This window comes from Notechis scutatus, chromosome Z (genome assembly GCF_049901735.1).
Source record: "Notechis scutatus isolate UNSWTSFEM ecotype Mainland chromosome Z, rNotScu1.2, whole genome shotgun sequence".
In the NCBI taxonomy this organism is placed as follows: Eukaryota; Metazoa; Chordata; class Lepidosauria; order Squamata; family Elapidae; genus Notechis; species Notechis scutatus.
The window spans coordinates 138622215-138637024 of record NC_142025.1 but is presented as its reverse complement, the minus strand read 5'-3'; the positions used below and the strand labels follow the sequence as shown (position 1 = coordinate 138637024).

At 39.6% G+C, this 14810-nt stretch overlaps 1 protein-coding gene across 2 annotated transcripts in view; it reads right to left on the bottom strand.

Moving 5' to 3' along the window:
* Nucleotides 1-14810, bottom strand: part of CD19 (CD19 molecule) — a 38729-nt gene that overhangs the window by 1979 nt on the left and 21940 nt on the right. Inside the window, exons 11-16 of one of the 2 annotated variants that reach the window (XM_087947559.1) lie at nt 8533-8595; nt 8356-8430; nt 5516-5584; nt 4507-4575; nt 2638-2727; nt 575-655 (exon numbers count right to left, since the gene is read on the bottom strand). In XM_087947559.1, the coding sequence (XP_087803685.1) occupies nt 575-655; nt 2638-2727; nt 4507-4575; nt 5516-5584; nt 8356-8430; nt 8533-8595 (447 nt within the window). The remainder of the gene's footprint in view (nt 1-574; nt 656-2637; nt 2728-4506; nt 4576-5515; nt 5585-8355; nt 8431-8532; nt 8596-14810) is intronic. The other variant, XM_087947560.1, reaches the window with a different exon arrangement.

The following is a 14810-nucleotide window of genomic DNA, read 5'->3' as shown; positions in this document are numbered from 1 at the left end:
GGACTGGGCCAGCCTATCTACAAAACGAAAGACCCCAGCTCCAGTGTGATGGGATTAAGACATTACTCTCCAGGACATAATAGGATTATCTATCATCAGAGCTCACCACATGGCACAACCAAGCCCCTTCATTACATCCCCCAGCAAACTTCAACCAAACTCGATTCAGACAAACATGATTCCACATGGGAGTCTGACTGCAATCAATAGAATACATGCCCTTGCCACAGGAACAGGAAGCTCAAGTTCAAAGCCCAAGAGACGGTATAAATAACCCTCTCTCTCCATTCCCTGTGTTCAGCTGCATCAACACCATGTGCTTAATGGTTCTGCTCCATTAAACCATCTTTCCAATCAGCCTCCATGTTTCCAGTGTCTTTCTTCCCCCTTGGAACTGAGCCCAGATGGATATTTCTTCCAACACTAGCAAAAAAAAAAAAAGAACCAACCCAGACCCACATGATTTATTTCCCTGGCAAAAGATAAATTTCTAACTCTGGAACTACAAAAACAAGTTTGAATAAGCAGCATTCCTATGGAAACATTTCCAGCTCCACAACTTCTTTCAACTTGCCTTCTCCATGTGGATCCAAGATGCCATCTCTCCGTGAGTTGAGGCTCGTGGGGCTTTCCATATTTTCATAAGAGTCGGCATCTGCAGTGAGAAACTTGTTATAGATTAATTGAATTTCCAATTGCAGTTTATGACAATAAGATTTCTGGAACTGGGGAGAGTTGGAGATATCCAAGTGGTTCAGAGTTAGCCTCCCCCCCCCCACCCCGTCCTGTCTTTAATACTGTACTGGCCGCTCCAAGTACAGTGGTATCTTGGTACTTGGCTGCTTTAAAATTCATTGAATTTGGTTCTTGACCCATTTTGATGTGAAAATGTTGTCCCAATACTTGGCCTCTTTTAGTGACGCGCTGCTATAGGAAGAGGCAACTGTGGAGAACAGACAGGAAGTCAGTCATGCTGTGAAGATCAACTTACATTTGTTTAGTGACCATTTGAAGTTATAACTCCACTGAAAAAAAGTATGTTATGACTGTTTTTCACACATATAACCATGGCAGCATCCCCTAGTTGTGTAATCAAAATTTGGATGCTTGGCAACTAGCATGTATTTATGATGGACATTTATACAATGTCCTGGGGTTATGGGGTTATCTTTTGTGATCTTCTGACAAACAGAGTCAATGGGGAAGCCAGATTCACTTAATAACCATGTTACTAACTTAACAACAGCAATGTTTCACTTAACAACTGTGGCAAGGAAGTTCGTAAAATGGGGCAAAATTTATTCAGCAACTGTCTTGCTTGCTTAGCCATAGAAATTTTGGATTCAATTGTGGTTGTAAATCAAGGACTAGATGTAGGCAAGAAACTATTGTGAAACATACACAAAGAAAAGTTCTGCCAGAGAAAAGAGAATCAGATATAACAAGCACAGACTATATAGAAATTAGAAACAAGTCTCTTTGTTCCATACTTTTAGTCTTGGTCAAGTTCCTATGGAAAGAAGCAAGTTAAAAATAAGTATGTTTGGTCAAGGACAAGATTGGGGTTTTCCCCCCTAAATCAGCTATTATTCCTAAATAAGGAAACCAGGAAGATGACATACGGTAATTAGTTTGACAAATGTGCTTGTTTGCATGCAAATGTTTTCTCTGCTTCAGATAAAATATTCTATGTTTGTAGATCAATAAAACCTCAAGGCACATTTCAGCAGCTGTTGATTTGATTGCATTTGCCAAAAGAGAAAGTTTTCCTCCATCTGCCACATAATTTTAAATGCAAAAGAGCCCCTCTTAAGAAAAAAGTCACCCATTGTAATTCATTGCAATACTATGGCTTTGGAAAACATCCCTCCCTTTCTGTTGCTTGTCCTTAAACTGCAGAAGAATACTTCCTGAGTTTGGTTCCAGCATCTACTGGAAGTAGCTTTAAATTATTTGAATATGAAAAATAACTATTTTGCTTATTGGGTTTTTAAAATCTTGCCTCTTATTCAAGGGTTTAAGATGCTATGCGCAGCACTTCCCTCCCCCACCCCCCCAAAAAAACAACTTTGTGAGATAGATTGGATTGAGACAGTGGTGGGATTGAATTTTTTTTACTACCGGTTCTGTGGGCATGGCTTGGTGGGGACGGCTTGGAAGGTGTGGCAGGGGAAGGATACTATAAAATCCCATTCCCTCCCCACCCCACTAACCTACTTTCCAGCTCTGTTCTCCTATGCAGGGCAACCAAAGAAGATTCAGCCGATTAGCTGGGACTTGAGAGGCAGAGAATAGATGGGGACAGGGGCAATCAAAGGTGATATATGCCAGTTCTCTGAATTACTCAAAATTTCCACTACCGGTTCTCCAGAACTGGTCAGAACCTGCTAAATACCACCTTGGGTTGAGAATGAATGATTGGCTTAAAGTCATCTAGTAACCTTTCATGGCTGATGACCAACTTGAACCTCAGTTTCCCAAATCCTAGTCTAATGCCTTAACCATTATCACAAAGTGGACAACCTTGTTTGTTAGCAATCCATTCTCAGATTCTGTGAAAGTAGTCCTTGAAGTTTCTTCTTCTAAGTTCCTGCAACCAACATCCTTCCTAGAGAATCCAGGAGTTTTGATACTCACCCTCTTCATTGCTTGTGTTGGTATGCAGGTAAAACAGCTTGCTAGCAGTGGGGCATAAGGATCCATTCATCTCTTCATAGGACTGAGACCCTGATGAACAAAGCAGGGACTTCTCAAAATAGGGCTATGTTAATTACTCCTGATACTATTTGTCTGGTAAATACTATCACCCTTCAGCCACGCCTTCCACTGTATCTTGAAGGGAGGTTTTGCAAGCATCCTGTTGAACATCTTATCCGTCCCTTGGTCCAATGGAGGACATCGTTTACTATGTTTCCCCAGTGCCCCATTTGTATTGGGATTAGGGCCAAATGATTGACAGTAGATCAATTCAAGGGTTCAGACCTTGAATAGTTCAATTATATTCTTTCAAAATGTTTCTAACTCTTAGCATTCAGCTTGCTACTGTTGCTCTGCTGTCATTTAATCTCAAAAAGAATTTTGTAAAGTAATAAATCTGTCCTAAATAAATCTCATTTTGAGTTCTTTGTATCTAACACTTTTTAATTATTCTATTTTATTTTATTGTGATTCGGTTTATTGTAATTAGTGCTATTGCATTGTTATCACCTATAGATAGAACAAATAAATTTATTGAGGTTATCCACAATTCTGCATGACAACCTAATCTGTTTGTTTTCCATCCTGAGAATATAGTTGCCAAGCAGCTCATAATTGCCAAGCAGCCCATTGTTGCCAAGCAGCCCAAGGATTGTTGTAAAGGGCAGTAATTAGCTCTTGGAGGGGAATGACCATGCCAGCTGTTGTAGCCAATTGGAACTGGCAATAGAACGACATTAAAATAAATCAGAGTACAGGTAGTCCTCAACTTATGACCACAATTGAGCCCCAAATTTCTTTTGCGAAGTGAGACATTTGTTAAATGAGTTTTGCTCCATTTTACAACCTTTCTTGCCATAGTTGTTATGTGAATCACTGCGGTTGTTTAGTTAGTAACATGGTTGTTAAGCGAATCGGATTTCCCCATTGACTTCGCTTGTCAGAAAGGTTGCAAAGGTGATCACATAACCCTGGGACGTTGCAAACGTCATAAATATGAGTCAGTTGCCAAGCATCTGAATTTTGATCACATGGCCGTGGGGGTGCTGCATAGTATGAAAAACGATCATAAGCCACTTTTTCAATGACTTTTTCAATGTAAATTTGAACTGTGACTAAATGAACTGTTGTAAATCGTGGACTACCTGTGTAGAATATCTGCTCCAAGGGATTAAAACAGTCTTGGATAGATGCAGGATGGATGCAAAGCTTCAAAACATGGGAGGTGTAGGGAATTCATGTCAGCATTAAGAAATGATAGGTAATTTTTTACTTATGGCCATTTGTTTAGCAACTGTCAAAAGTTATGATGATGCTGAAAAAAGTTATTACCAGTCCTCACACTTACAACTATTGCAGCATATGACCATCTTTTCAACTGGCTTCCAACAAGCAAAGCCAATGGGAAAGCTGGCAGAGAAGGTTGTAAGTCATAGTCACGTGGTGTCTCACTTAATGACTGTGGCAAAAAAGACTAAAATCGGATGCGGTCACATGATGCCTCACTTAACACTCATTCAAGAAATTTCTTCATCCCTATTGTGGTCTTAAGTTGAGGACTACCTGTATGGGTAATCCATAGTAGGAATAGGGCAAGATTAGAGGGCTTCAGATGATGCATACAAAATACATTATGCTCAGTTTCCTTTCCATAGAGGCTTTCAAAATGCAAATGTATTTTTCATGCATTTCAAATTACATATGCAGGAAGGAAGTTTTAAAAATAAAAAGATGGTAATGCTATACATCAATCTGGTAGGTAGGAGCAGAGACCCAGGAGAAGTTTGAATATTTCGTGGTTTTACTTACCTGTAGAAGGTTCGCTGTCTCCGTCCTGCCTGTCCTTATGGATGTCCAGAGCCAGCTGGAAGCGTAAACCTGGAAGCAGAGATGGATACCAATAGCTAAATGGCATTTTATACAGCATTTACAGTAATATAATATAAATTCTTAAAAGCAGAGATTTCCTGTCTAGTAATCTTTATACTGAGCAGCCCAAAGCATCCAAGATTTCCACAAACGAGGTACTATATAAAAACAATGCAACTTAACTAGTTGTGTTCTCCAGAACTAGCATAAATAGACTGCCTCTTACACAAGACTTAATTGTATCATCTCTAAGTAGCAGCCAGTTTCTAATCATTATACTTTGTGTATTTAATATTGATAAAACCCCATTTGGAATCACTGTGATGTGGTGATTTCAGCTTACCAATTATATATATCAGACCTCTATCTTGTTTTACCACTCTAACAAATCTCAACTTCCAACTGCACTGATTTGATGGAATTTCCTTAAATAAATAAGATATAAAATAAAGGTAGCCCTAGACTTACCACCACAATTGAGCCCAAAATTTCTGTTGTTAAGTGAGACATTTGTTAAGTGAATTTTGCCCCATTTTATTACCTTTCTTGCCTCAGTTGTTAAATGAATCTGGCTTCCCCGTTGACTTTGCTTGTCAGAATGTTGCAAATGGGGATCTATTCTATTCTATTCTATTCTATTCTATTCTATTCTATTCTATTCTATCCTTCTACCTTACCCTACCACATCCTATCCTATCCTTACCTATCCTATCCACTGCAGCAATTTGCTTACCTGCAGAAAAGATCATCAATTGGGTGTGACTCATTTAGCAAGTGCCTCACTTAGCAGTGGAAATTTTGGTCCCATTGTGGTTGTAACTTGAAGACTATCTGTAATAGTAATAATAAATATGCCTTCTAGAAATAAGTTGGCTTTTGTTGATGAAGAAAGATTGGAGATAACACATTCTGGATTTGGTTGGGGTTTTTTTTAGTCTCTATTTCATACCTGCTATGAGTCGTGCTGTACCAGAGTTCATAGGACACTCTTCTTCCAAATTTATATAGTTTTCATTGTCTGTTAAATAAATACAGTAGATTATCACCAGCAACTCCATGATTCAATAACTTTGTCAGTATCTTACGGAGTCAATTGTTGTTATGGGAAATACCCTGAAAGTTCTCATAAGACATAGAAGGTCACTTGATAATGAGAGGAGCGGCATATAAATTTAATAAATAACTAAAACATTAAGAAGGAAAAGGAAGGAAAGCAATGTTCCTGTACACGTGAAACTTGAAAAATTAGAATATCGTGCAAAAGTTCATTTATTTCAGTAATGCAACTTAAAAGGTGAAACTAATATATGAGATAGACTCATTACATGCAAAGCAAGATAGTTCAAGCTGTGATTTGTCATAATTGTGATGATTATGGCTTACAGCTCATGAAAACCCCAAATCCACAATCTCGGAAAATTAGAATATTATATGCAGTCAATTAAACAAGGATTGTACATAGAGCAATATTGGACCTCTGAAAAGTATAAGTATGCATATGTACTCAGTACTTGGTTTGGGCCCCTTTTGCAGCAATTACTGCCTCAATGCGGCGTGGCATGGAAGCTACCAGCCTGTGACACTACTGAGGTGTTATGGAAGACCAGGATGCTTCAATAGTGGCCTTCAGCTCTTCTGCATTGTTCGGTCTCATGTCTCTCATCTTTCTCTTGGCAATGCCCCATAGATTTTCTATGGGGTTCAGGTCAGGTGAGTTTGCTGGCCAATCAAGCACAGTAATCCCACAGTCATTGAACCAGGTTTTAGTGCTTTGGGCAGTGTGGGCAGGTGCCAAGTCCTGCTGGAAAATGAAGTCAGCATCCCCATAAAGCTCGTCTCTGGAAGGAAGCATGAAGTGCTCCAAAATCTCCTGGTAGACGGCTGCGTTGACCCTGGACTTAATGAAGCACAGTGGACCAACACCAGCAGATGACATGGCTCCCCAAATCAACACAGACTGTGGAAATATCACACTGGACTTCAAGCATCTTGCAGTGTGTGCCTCTCCATTCTTCCTCCAGACTCTGGGTCCTTGGTTTCCAAATGAGATGCAAAAGTTTGCTCTCATCAGAAAAGAGGACTTTGGACCACTGAGCAACAGACTAGTTTTGTTTTTCTGTAACCCAGGTAAGACGCTTCTGACGTTGTTTGTTGTTCAGGAGCAGCTTGACAAGAAGAATACGACATTTGAAGCCCATGTCCAGGATCTGTCTGGTGTGGTGGCTCTTGATGCACTGACTCCAGCCTCAGTCCATTCCTTGTGAAAGTCCCCAACACTTTTGAATGGCCTTTTCTTGACAATCCTCTCCAGGCTGCGGTCATCCCTGCTGCTTGTGCACCTTTTTCTTCCACACTTTTCCCTTCCACATAACTTTCTATTAATGTGCTTTGATACAGCACTTTGGGAACATCCAACTTCTTTTGCAATTACCTTTTGAGGCTTTCCCTCCTTATGGAGGATGTCAATGATGGGTTTCTGCACAACTGTCAGGTCAGCGGTCTTTCCCATGATTGTGATTCATACTGAACCAGACTGAGAGACTATTTAAAGGCTCAGGAACCCTTTGCAGGTGTTATGGCTTAATTAGCTGATTAGAGTGGGACACTTTGAGCCTAGAATATTGAACCTTTTCACAATATTCTAATTTTCTGAGATTGTGGATTTGGGGTTTTCATGAGCTGTAAGCCATAATCATCTCAACAATGACACATCACGGCTTGAACTATCTTGCTTTGCATGTAAGGAGTCTATCTCATATATTAGGTTCACCTTTTAAGTTGCATTACTGAAATAAATGAACTTTTGCACGATATTCTAATTTTTTGAGTTTCACCTGTAGTAATGGGATGCTTCAAAATCTGCAGTTGCCACAATGATGTGATATGAAGACTGGGGGTCCTTGGCACAAGGTTTTGCAACCAGGAGAACTAGTGCTAAAGTATCTTTACAAATTTGAAAATCAATACAGTTGATACATTTGTTAATTTCAAAATTCTACAGACATCTTTGTTTAAACTACTTTTGTTTAAAAATAATCTGGATTATAATAAAGAACAAGATTAAGCATGTTAGACCGGGGCGGGGGGGGGGGAATATATCCACAATATGACAATGTCTACTTGGAATAGAGTACTGTACTTCTAACTGTCTGTGAAGATTCTCAGTCATCCAGGTCATAATTTTATCAAAAGTGGTTTTTATTTTTGAAAAGGCAACTGGGTTGATTATTTTTGAGAAAAAGAAGATGTTTCACTTCCTATCCTGTAAGCTTCATCAGTTGCATTGGATGATGTAGGAGAGGGAAAGACAGTTATTGACAATTGAGTTGGTGGGAGGGAGAATGATAAGCTCTGACAGGATGGTGGTGGTGGGAGAATAGAAAGATTGTGTGTCTTCTTTTTACTCAAAAAATTAGTCTAGTTGCCTTTTCATAAATAAAACCCAATTTAGATTTACTTCTAGCTGTTCCTAACTAACATGGGGTTGCAGTACAGTACACTTCATATTACCTCTAGCTAAAATACCTGGATATGTGCAAAGATACATTTCAATATATGAAGAACACTAGTTTCAAAACCCAGTTGGCTTTCCTTTATATTAGTATTTCTCAACTTTGGCAACATTAAGATTTATGGATTTCAACTCCCAGAATTTCCCAGTTAGCATGCTGATTTGAGAATTTGGGGGATCAAATTCTCCACATCTTAAAATTGACAAGTTCTAGAAACCCTGATCTATATTAGCATTATGCTTTTCCTTTTAACTTCCATATCAAATCCAGATACTACCTTCAGCAATGGGGTCTTGGTCTTGGGTCACATTTTCAAGGACCTGCTCGGTTTTGTTGGAGTACCATGAGTCAGCTATGGGACATAAGAAAGCAATAATTAAGAATATACTAGCTGTATCTTATCATGACACCTGCCTTCCTCATTTTATCAAGACCCCCATATACTTTTCAATACCTGAGTTCCCGTTGTAAAGATCAAACTTCACCTTGTCCTTGTTATTTTCGTAAATGAGCACATCTATGATAGAAGAACATCTGTCATTAAAAAAGAGGAAGTAAAGGATGGTTGTCATTGCTAATCCACATGCTTTGCATACTGTATGTGAAACATATCTGGGGAAGAAGATCTTTCTGAGATCTTGACAAGCTGTGGACCACTCTTGAAACAATGGTTTGAAGGACCTCACTAAGGCACAAACTTGCTCTGGCAACATGTATTTTCTGTTGTGTCTTTGTGATGAGGTCTTCATCTTATGCACAGTCCATGAATGAGTCATGCATAAGGCATCTTTAGTTGACTGATGTTAAAATATTATTCCCCCTCTCCTTGTTCCAACACTAAAAGTAGTCTCAAGGCATGTAAGTTCTATTAGATTTTGTTACCTATTTCTTTGGAGGGGAATCAAGCCAATTACTCTCTCAGTGATTTGACAGGATAGGGTTGATAAGAAAAGAAAATTTCATCCTGGTGCTTTTCTCATATTCAAAGATAGGTGGATGGTACTGGAAACTCAGTAGCAAAGAACAATTGTAAAATGTTATCTCTAAAATTGTTTGATTATTATATGCCATCAAGTTGGTGTCAAATCTTATTGACCACATAGATAGATTTTCTCTAGGACAAATCTGTCTCCAATCTATTATTTCATATCTTCCATGTTGATGTTAATCCTCATCTCTTTCCTTCCACTTTTCCTAGCGTTATACTTCTTTAGAAAGCTAGATCTTTGCTTTTTGTGCCTAATGTGAGTTTAGATATTTGTTCAAGTGAGAACTCTAGGTTGATTTGTTCAGTGATCTACTGTACGCATGGTCCATTTTAGGAATTCTGTGCGTTGGTCAGGAGATCTGGACGTTACCATGCACGGGGTAGACTCAACTAGAAGTGCCAATAGTAGAGACTGCAAGATCTGGACATAAGGCATGCATATGTATCTAAGTTTGGATGAGTGCAAGTGGATTTCTTAAGATGTTGGTTGGTCATTTGTTCAGTTCAGAATAGACAGTTCAGAGTATAGATCTTCAGTTTCTGATAAGCAAAGTCAATGGGAAAGTCATATTCACTTAACACCTTTGATACTAACTTAACTGTAGTGATTCATTTAATTATTGTGGAAAGAAAGGTCATAAAATGGAGCAAAATTCACTTAACAAATGTCTTGCTTTGCAACAGAAATTTTGGGCTCAATTGTGGTTGTAAGTCAAGGACTACCCATAATGTCAGATGAATTGGTAGATGCGGATATGCCCTCTTCCTTTTCCTGAGCATCCTTTGAAAAGTTTAAATATGGCATCTTCATTCATCTCCTAAAATGCAGCCTTTTCTTAGTACATGCTCTCAATTTTTGGTGGGGTTTCAGTTTGCCTCCTATTAGTTCACCCACTTCCAGTGCCCACTAATTGACCTCTATTATTAATCCATTTTTCCAGGTCAGGGCTTTCCAATCTGTGGACTTTAATCCATTCCTTTATCTCAGCATTGTTTCAAGTACAGGGTAGCCTCCTTACTCCACTATCTGGCTTGTTCTGTTTAGACTTTCAGATAAATGTGCTGAAGGCATATAGAAGGAGTTAGAGATTAAAAAACTGGTATTATGAATTTTGTCTCCGCCTGTACCTATCATTGAATAACTGGCCTGTGATTTTCAATGATTTTGTGTTGTAGATAAACATCTGAGAGAGTTTGGTATACAGGTATCCTTGACATGACTATAATTGGGGCCAGAATTTTGGTTGATAACCAAGATGGATGTTAAGTGGAATGATGGGCTGTCCTCTAAATCAAAGCAAGGTTACGGCATCACTTGAAAGGAGACAGGAAGCCTGTAATTTGGAGTCTGGCATGAACAAAGAATGCTCATTCACAGTGGTAACAATTCGGGGTGCTTAGAAAGCTGATAAAAAGAGTTAGACATCTTGCATAGTTCTGCTAGAAAATATGAAATAGGGATGGCCTGGAGCAAATACAATGTGTATTAGATGACTCCTGCAGCATTCATCAGCCAAGACTTAGGAATAGGGACAGCTACAGGCCAATAAGACAATTGTTAGACCACTACTAAAACATTTATTAGATTATTTGTTTAAATATATCTCGCCTTCTGCTTTAGTGAAATTGTATAAAGCTTTCTTAATCCTTTGTTCTGGAATTTTGCTGGCAGGGACACCTTTTGTGCAAGCATTTCAATAAAAGGAAGCAAAACCTGCACCTCATGTCTGGTGTTCTTCAATGGACTTGGCATCAGTGTGCTGTCCAGCCAGTGTATGGGAATTGGATAGTTAGGTAGCAATTGTGAGCTGTCCCCTTAAGGGAATGCATCATGGTAAATGTAGTTAAGGTATCCTGGGAAATGTAGTCCATATCACGCAACCACATCTGTAATCCTGGTTGGTCACTAAATTGAGCCTCGAGGGGTTGGGGGAGGTTTCCTCTCTTGGCTGAACTCACAGACTCGTGGTAACTGTTCTATATCTACCGCTACGAGATGAGAGAAAAAGGATAGCAGATAAGCATCTTTTTACCTACAAGACAGATATGCAAAGGATTTGTCATTAAAGAAGAACTTTGTCACAAATGTGAGTTATGAGGATACCTGATGAACCAATAAAAGTACTTTGTTATGGATGTTTTATGGAGTTAATCTATCTGCATCTGTACTGAACAACAATCACTCACTGAACAACTGCACTGGGTTTGCAGCGAAATCACTGACCCAATGAAAAGAGTTGCTAAGGGAGTACCAATACAGCTACAAGTGTTGTGAATCCAAACACCTGTCCAAGTACTGCACAGCCAAGGTGCAATGCGACTTATGCAATAGTGACCAGCACCCGACTGCGCTTCATCCAGACAGATCTACCTATGCAGACATCTCGTAGCCCTCCTTTGAACAAGGAGCCTCAATGTGCTGCAGAAGCACAGTGGTGAGTGTCAATTGCACAGTGGTGTGCAGTGGCACACCAGCCCCTTGCGCATGTCATCAGATCTGCTTAGCCAAAGTCTACCCAGATAGATGCCCAGAAGAAGCAGTGAAGATGTATGTAATACTGGACCCTCAGAGTGATTGCTCACTAGCCAAGTCCAAATTCTTCGACCTCTTTGATGTTCAAAAGGAAGAAGTGCACTTCATGATATCGATGTGCACCACACCAAGACGCACGGTTGGGGAGAGAAGCTACTGGACTCTGTATAGAGTCATTAGATGGAAGTTCCCAGTTTCTACTGCCGCCCATGCTGGAATGGAACGGGATACCAGATGACTGCAGCCGCATTGCAACACCAGAGGTAGCTAGCAGCATACCTCACCTGAAGCATATGGCTCATCTGTTTCCCGCCCTTGATCCTGAAGCCAATATTTTGGTCTTGCTGGGATTCGATGTCCCTGATGCCTTAGCGCAAACTGAAGTAGTCAGAGGCCCGAGATACTCACTCTTTGCCTTCAAGACAGACCTGGGTTGGGGAATCTCAGGAATTGTCAGTGTCGATCGGATGCAGGCCCCAACCCAGGCAAATGCCTTAGCACCATCCATTCCAACAGCCTTCCAATGCCCTTTAGCGCCATTGAAAACAAGAATGCCGTTCCAGACTAAAAGGCCACCGGTGATCAGTACACTTTCGCTAGGACACCCTAAACGGCCGCAAGCGACCACCAGACTTTCACCATTGCCACCAAGAGTACCTGTAAACCCTAAAAGGCCACCAGAGGTGACCAGCAGACTGGCACCAAGAGGTTGAACTTGAAGATTGAACCTCAAGCTTTGCATGCTTTGCTTTGTTTAATGCTTTATTTACTGTTTTTTTTACTGTTTACTGTTTTTCTTAGTTACATAGCTAACTGTTTATCTTAGTTATATAGTTATCTGCTATTCAGTTAGCATTACTGTCTACTGCTTATCTTAGTTTATTTTTTTTTTTCCTCTTCTTTTAACAGTGGAATTTATAATTCCAGGCGGGGAGTGTGCTGTCCAGCCAGTGTATGGGAATTGGATAGTTAGGTAGCAATTGTGAGCTGTCCCCTTAAGGGAATGCATCATGGTAAATGTAGTTAAGGTATCCTGGGAAATGTAGTCCATATCATGTGACCACATCTGTAATCCTGATTGGTCACTAAATTGAGCCTCAAGGGGTTGGGGGAGGTTTCCTCTCTTGGCTGAACTCACGGACTCGTGGTAACTGTTCTATTTCTACCGCTACGAGATGAGAGAAAAAGGATAGCAGATAACAATCTTTTTACCTACAAGACAGATATGCAAAGGATTTGTCATTAAAGAAGAACTTTGTCACAAATGTGAGTTATGAGGATACCTGATGAACCAATAAAAGTACTTTGTTATGGATGTTTTATGGAGTTAATATATCTGCATCTGTACAGGATACAGAATAATAAAAATATGGTTATTTGAAGTCCTGAAGCCCATCAGTATAAAGACAGTTAATTTGGATTTGTGATAAAGCAAAGCAATGTTGAAGCCAGGAGAGAATGTGGAATGCTAAGCTTTGTGCCTCAGTTTTAATTGTAGGGAGGGGCAAGAATACCCCCCTTCCCCTTTTACGCAAGAGACTTTTCAAATATCCTACGCTTTGGCTTTCAAAAGCAATCAAATTTGCCTCCTTCGATCCTTTTTTTTCCTATTCCTTTACTGATGCAGGATTCCTTTGTCTTCGTATCAAGCCAGGAAGGGGCGAAAGAAGTGCTGTGTCTCAAATTACAACTCCTAACTCAGAAAGAACCAATTTGTAAAAGAAAGGGAGGGGCCAAGTATATCTCATCCATCCCTGTATTCATCCAATTACAAACCCTTTCCAAATGCAATGAGAAAGTTTCAGAAATCTTGCTGGCATTTCTAGAAAGGAAAACTAACTTTGCCCTGCTCATTTCAACTTAAAGTCTTTGCATTTTTCCAGCTCAGAGGCAATAAGAGAAGCCTCTCCAGCTATTTTTACAACTACTCTGGCCGTTTTATTGGGGGTCATAATTCATTACTGACAGGCCATCTTCAAAGCAAAGAAGGCTAATCCTAGCAACGTTTTTAAAAGGAACAATTTCTCTTTCTGCTCAAAACCTTAAAATTTCTTCATGTTCCCCTATCTTTATTAAACAATTAAAAAAATACATATAACACTGCAAGCAAACCGTTGGAGTGTTGTATTCGATTGATTGGTTTTTCTTCCAGCAAGGAAACATAAGTTGATGACCCAAGCTCTGTAAAGGACCTGGGAATACTCACCTCTAATGATCTAAGTGCTAGAGCTCACTGCAACTACATAGCCAAAAAGGCATTAAGAGTTGTTAACCTAATCCTACGTTGCTTTTTCTCTGGTAATATCTCACTACTAACCAGAGCATACAAAACATTTGCTAGACCAATACTCGAATACAGTTCATCAGTCTGGAATCCTTATCACGTATGTGATATTAACACAATTGAGAAAGTCCAGAAGTATTTCACAAGAAGAGTTCTCCACTCTTCTACCCGTTATAGAATACCTTCGCCACCAGACTCGAAATTCTAAAACTAGAAAACCTCGAATTACGCCGTCTTCGGTCCGACCTAAGCATGGTATATAAAATCATACATTGCAATGTCCTACCTGTCAATGAATACTTCAGCTTTAACCATAACAACACAAGAGCACACAACAGATACAAACTCAAAGTAAACCGCACCAAACTTGATTGCAGGAAATACGACTTCAGCAATAGAGTGGTCAATGTCTGGAATTTCTACCCGACTCTGTAGTCTCTTCCCAAACCCCAAAAACTTTAACCTTAGACTGTCTACTATTGACCTCACCCCCTTTCCTAAGAGGTCTGTAGGGGCGTGCATAAGCGCACCAACGTGCCTACCGTCCCTGTCCTATTGTTTCTCTTATTCTTTTATTTTTCTTATATGTACCCATTTCATATATTCACAACTATGTATACACTTGTACTTATTATCTTGTAAACAATTGACAAATCAAATAAATAAATAAAATAAATAAATAAATTCCTCTGGAGTTCACCCCCCCTATAGACTCAAGCAAACCATCCCACAGCACCATCTCATGGTCAGGAAGAAATTTCCCAGAGTTTACCAATACGTGCTTGCAATGATAATCCCTTTTTGTAATTATTGTGGACAATTTAATCAATTTAATTCAAATGTTCCAAGATTAACTGCAACCTAACAGACCTAAGCAAAGCAGCCCACAGCTACATCTGGGGTTCAAGGAGAAATTTCCCAGAGTTT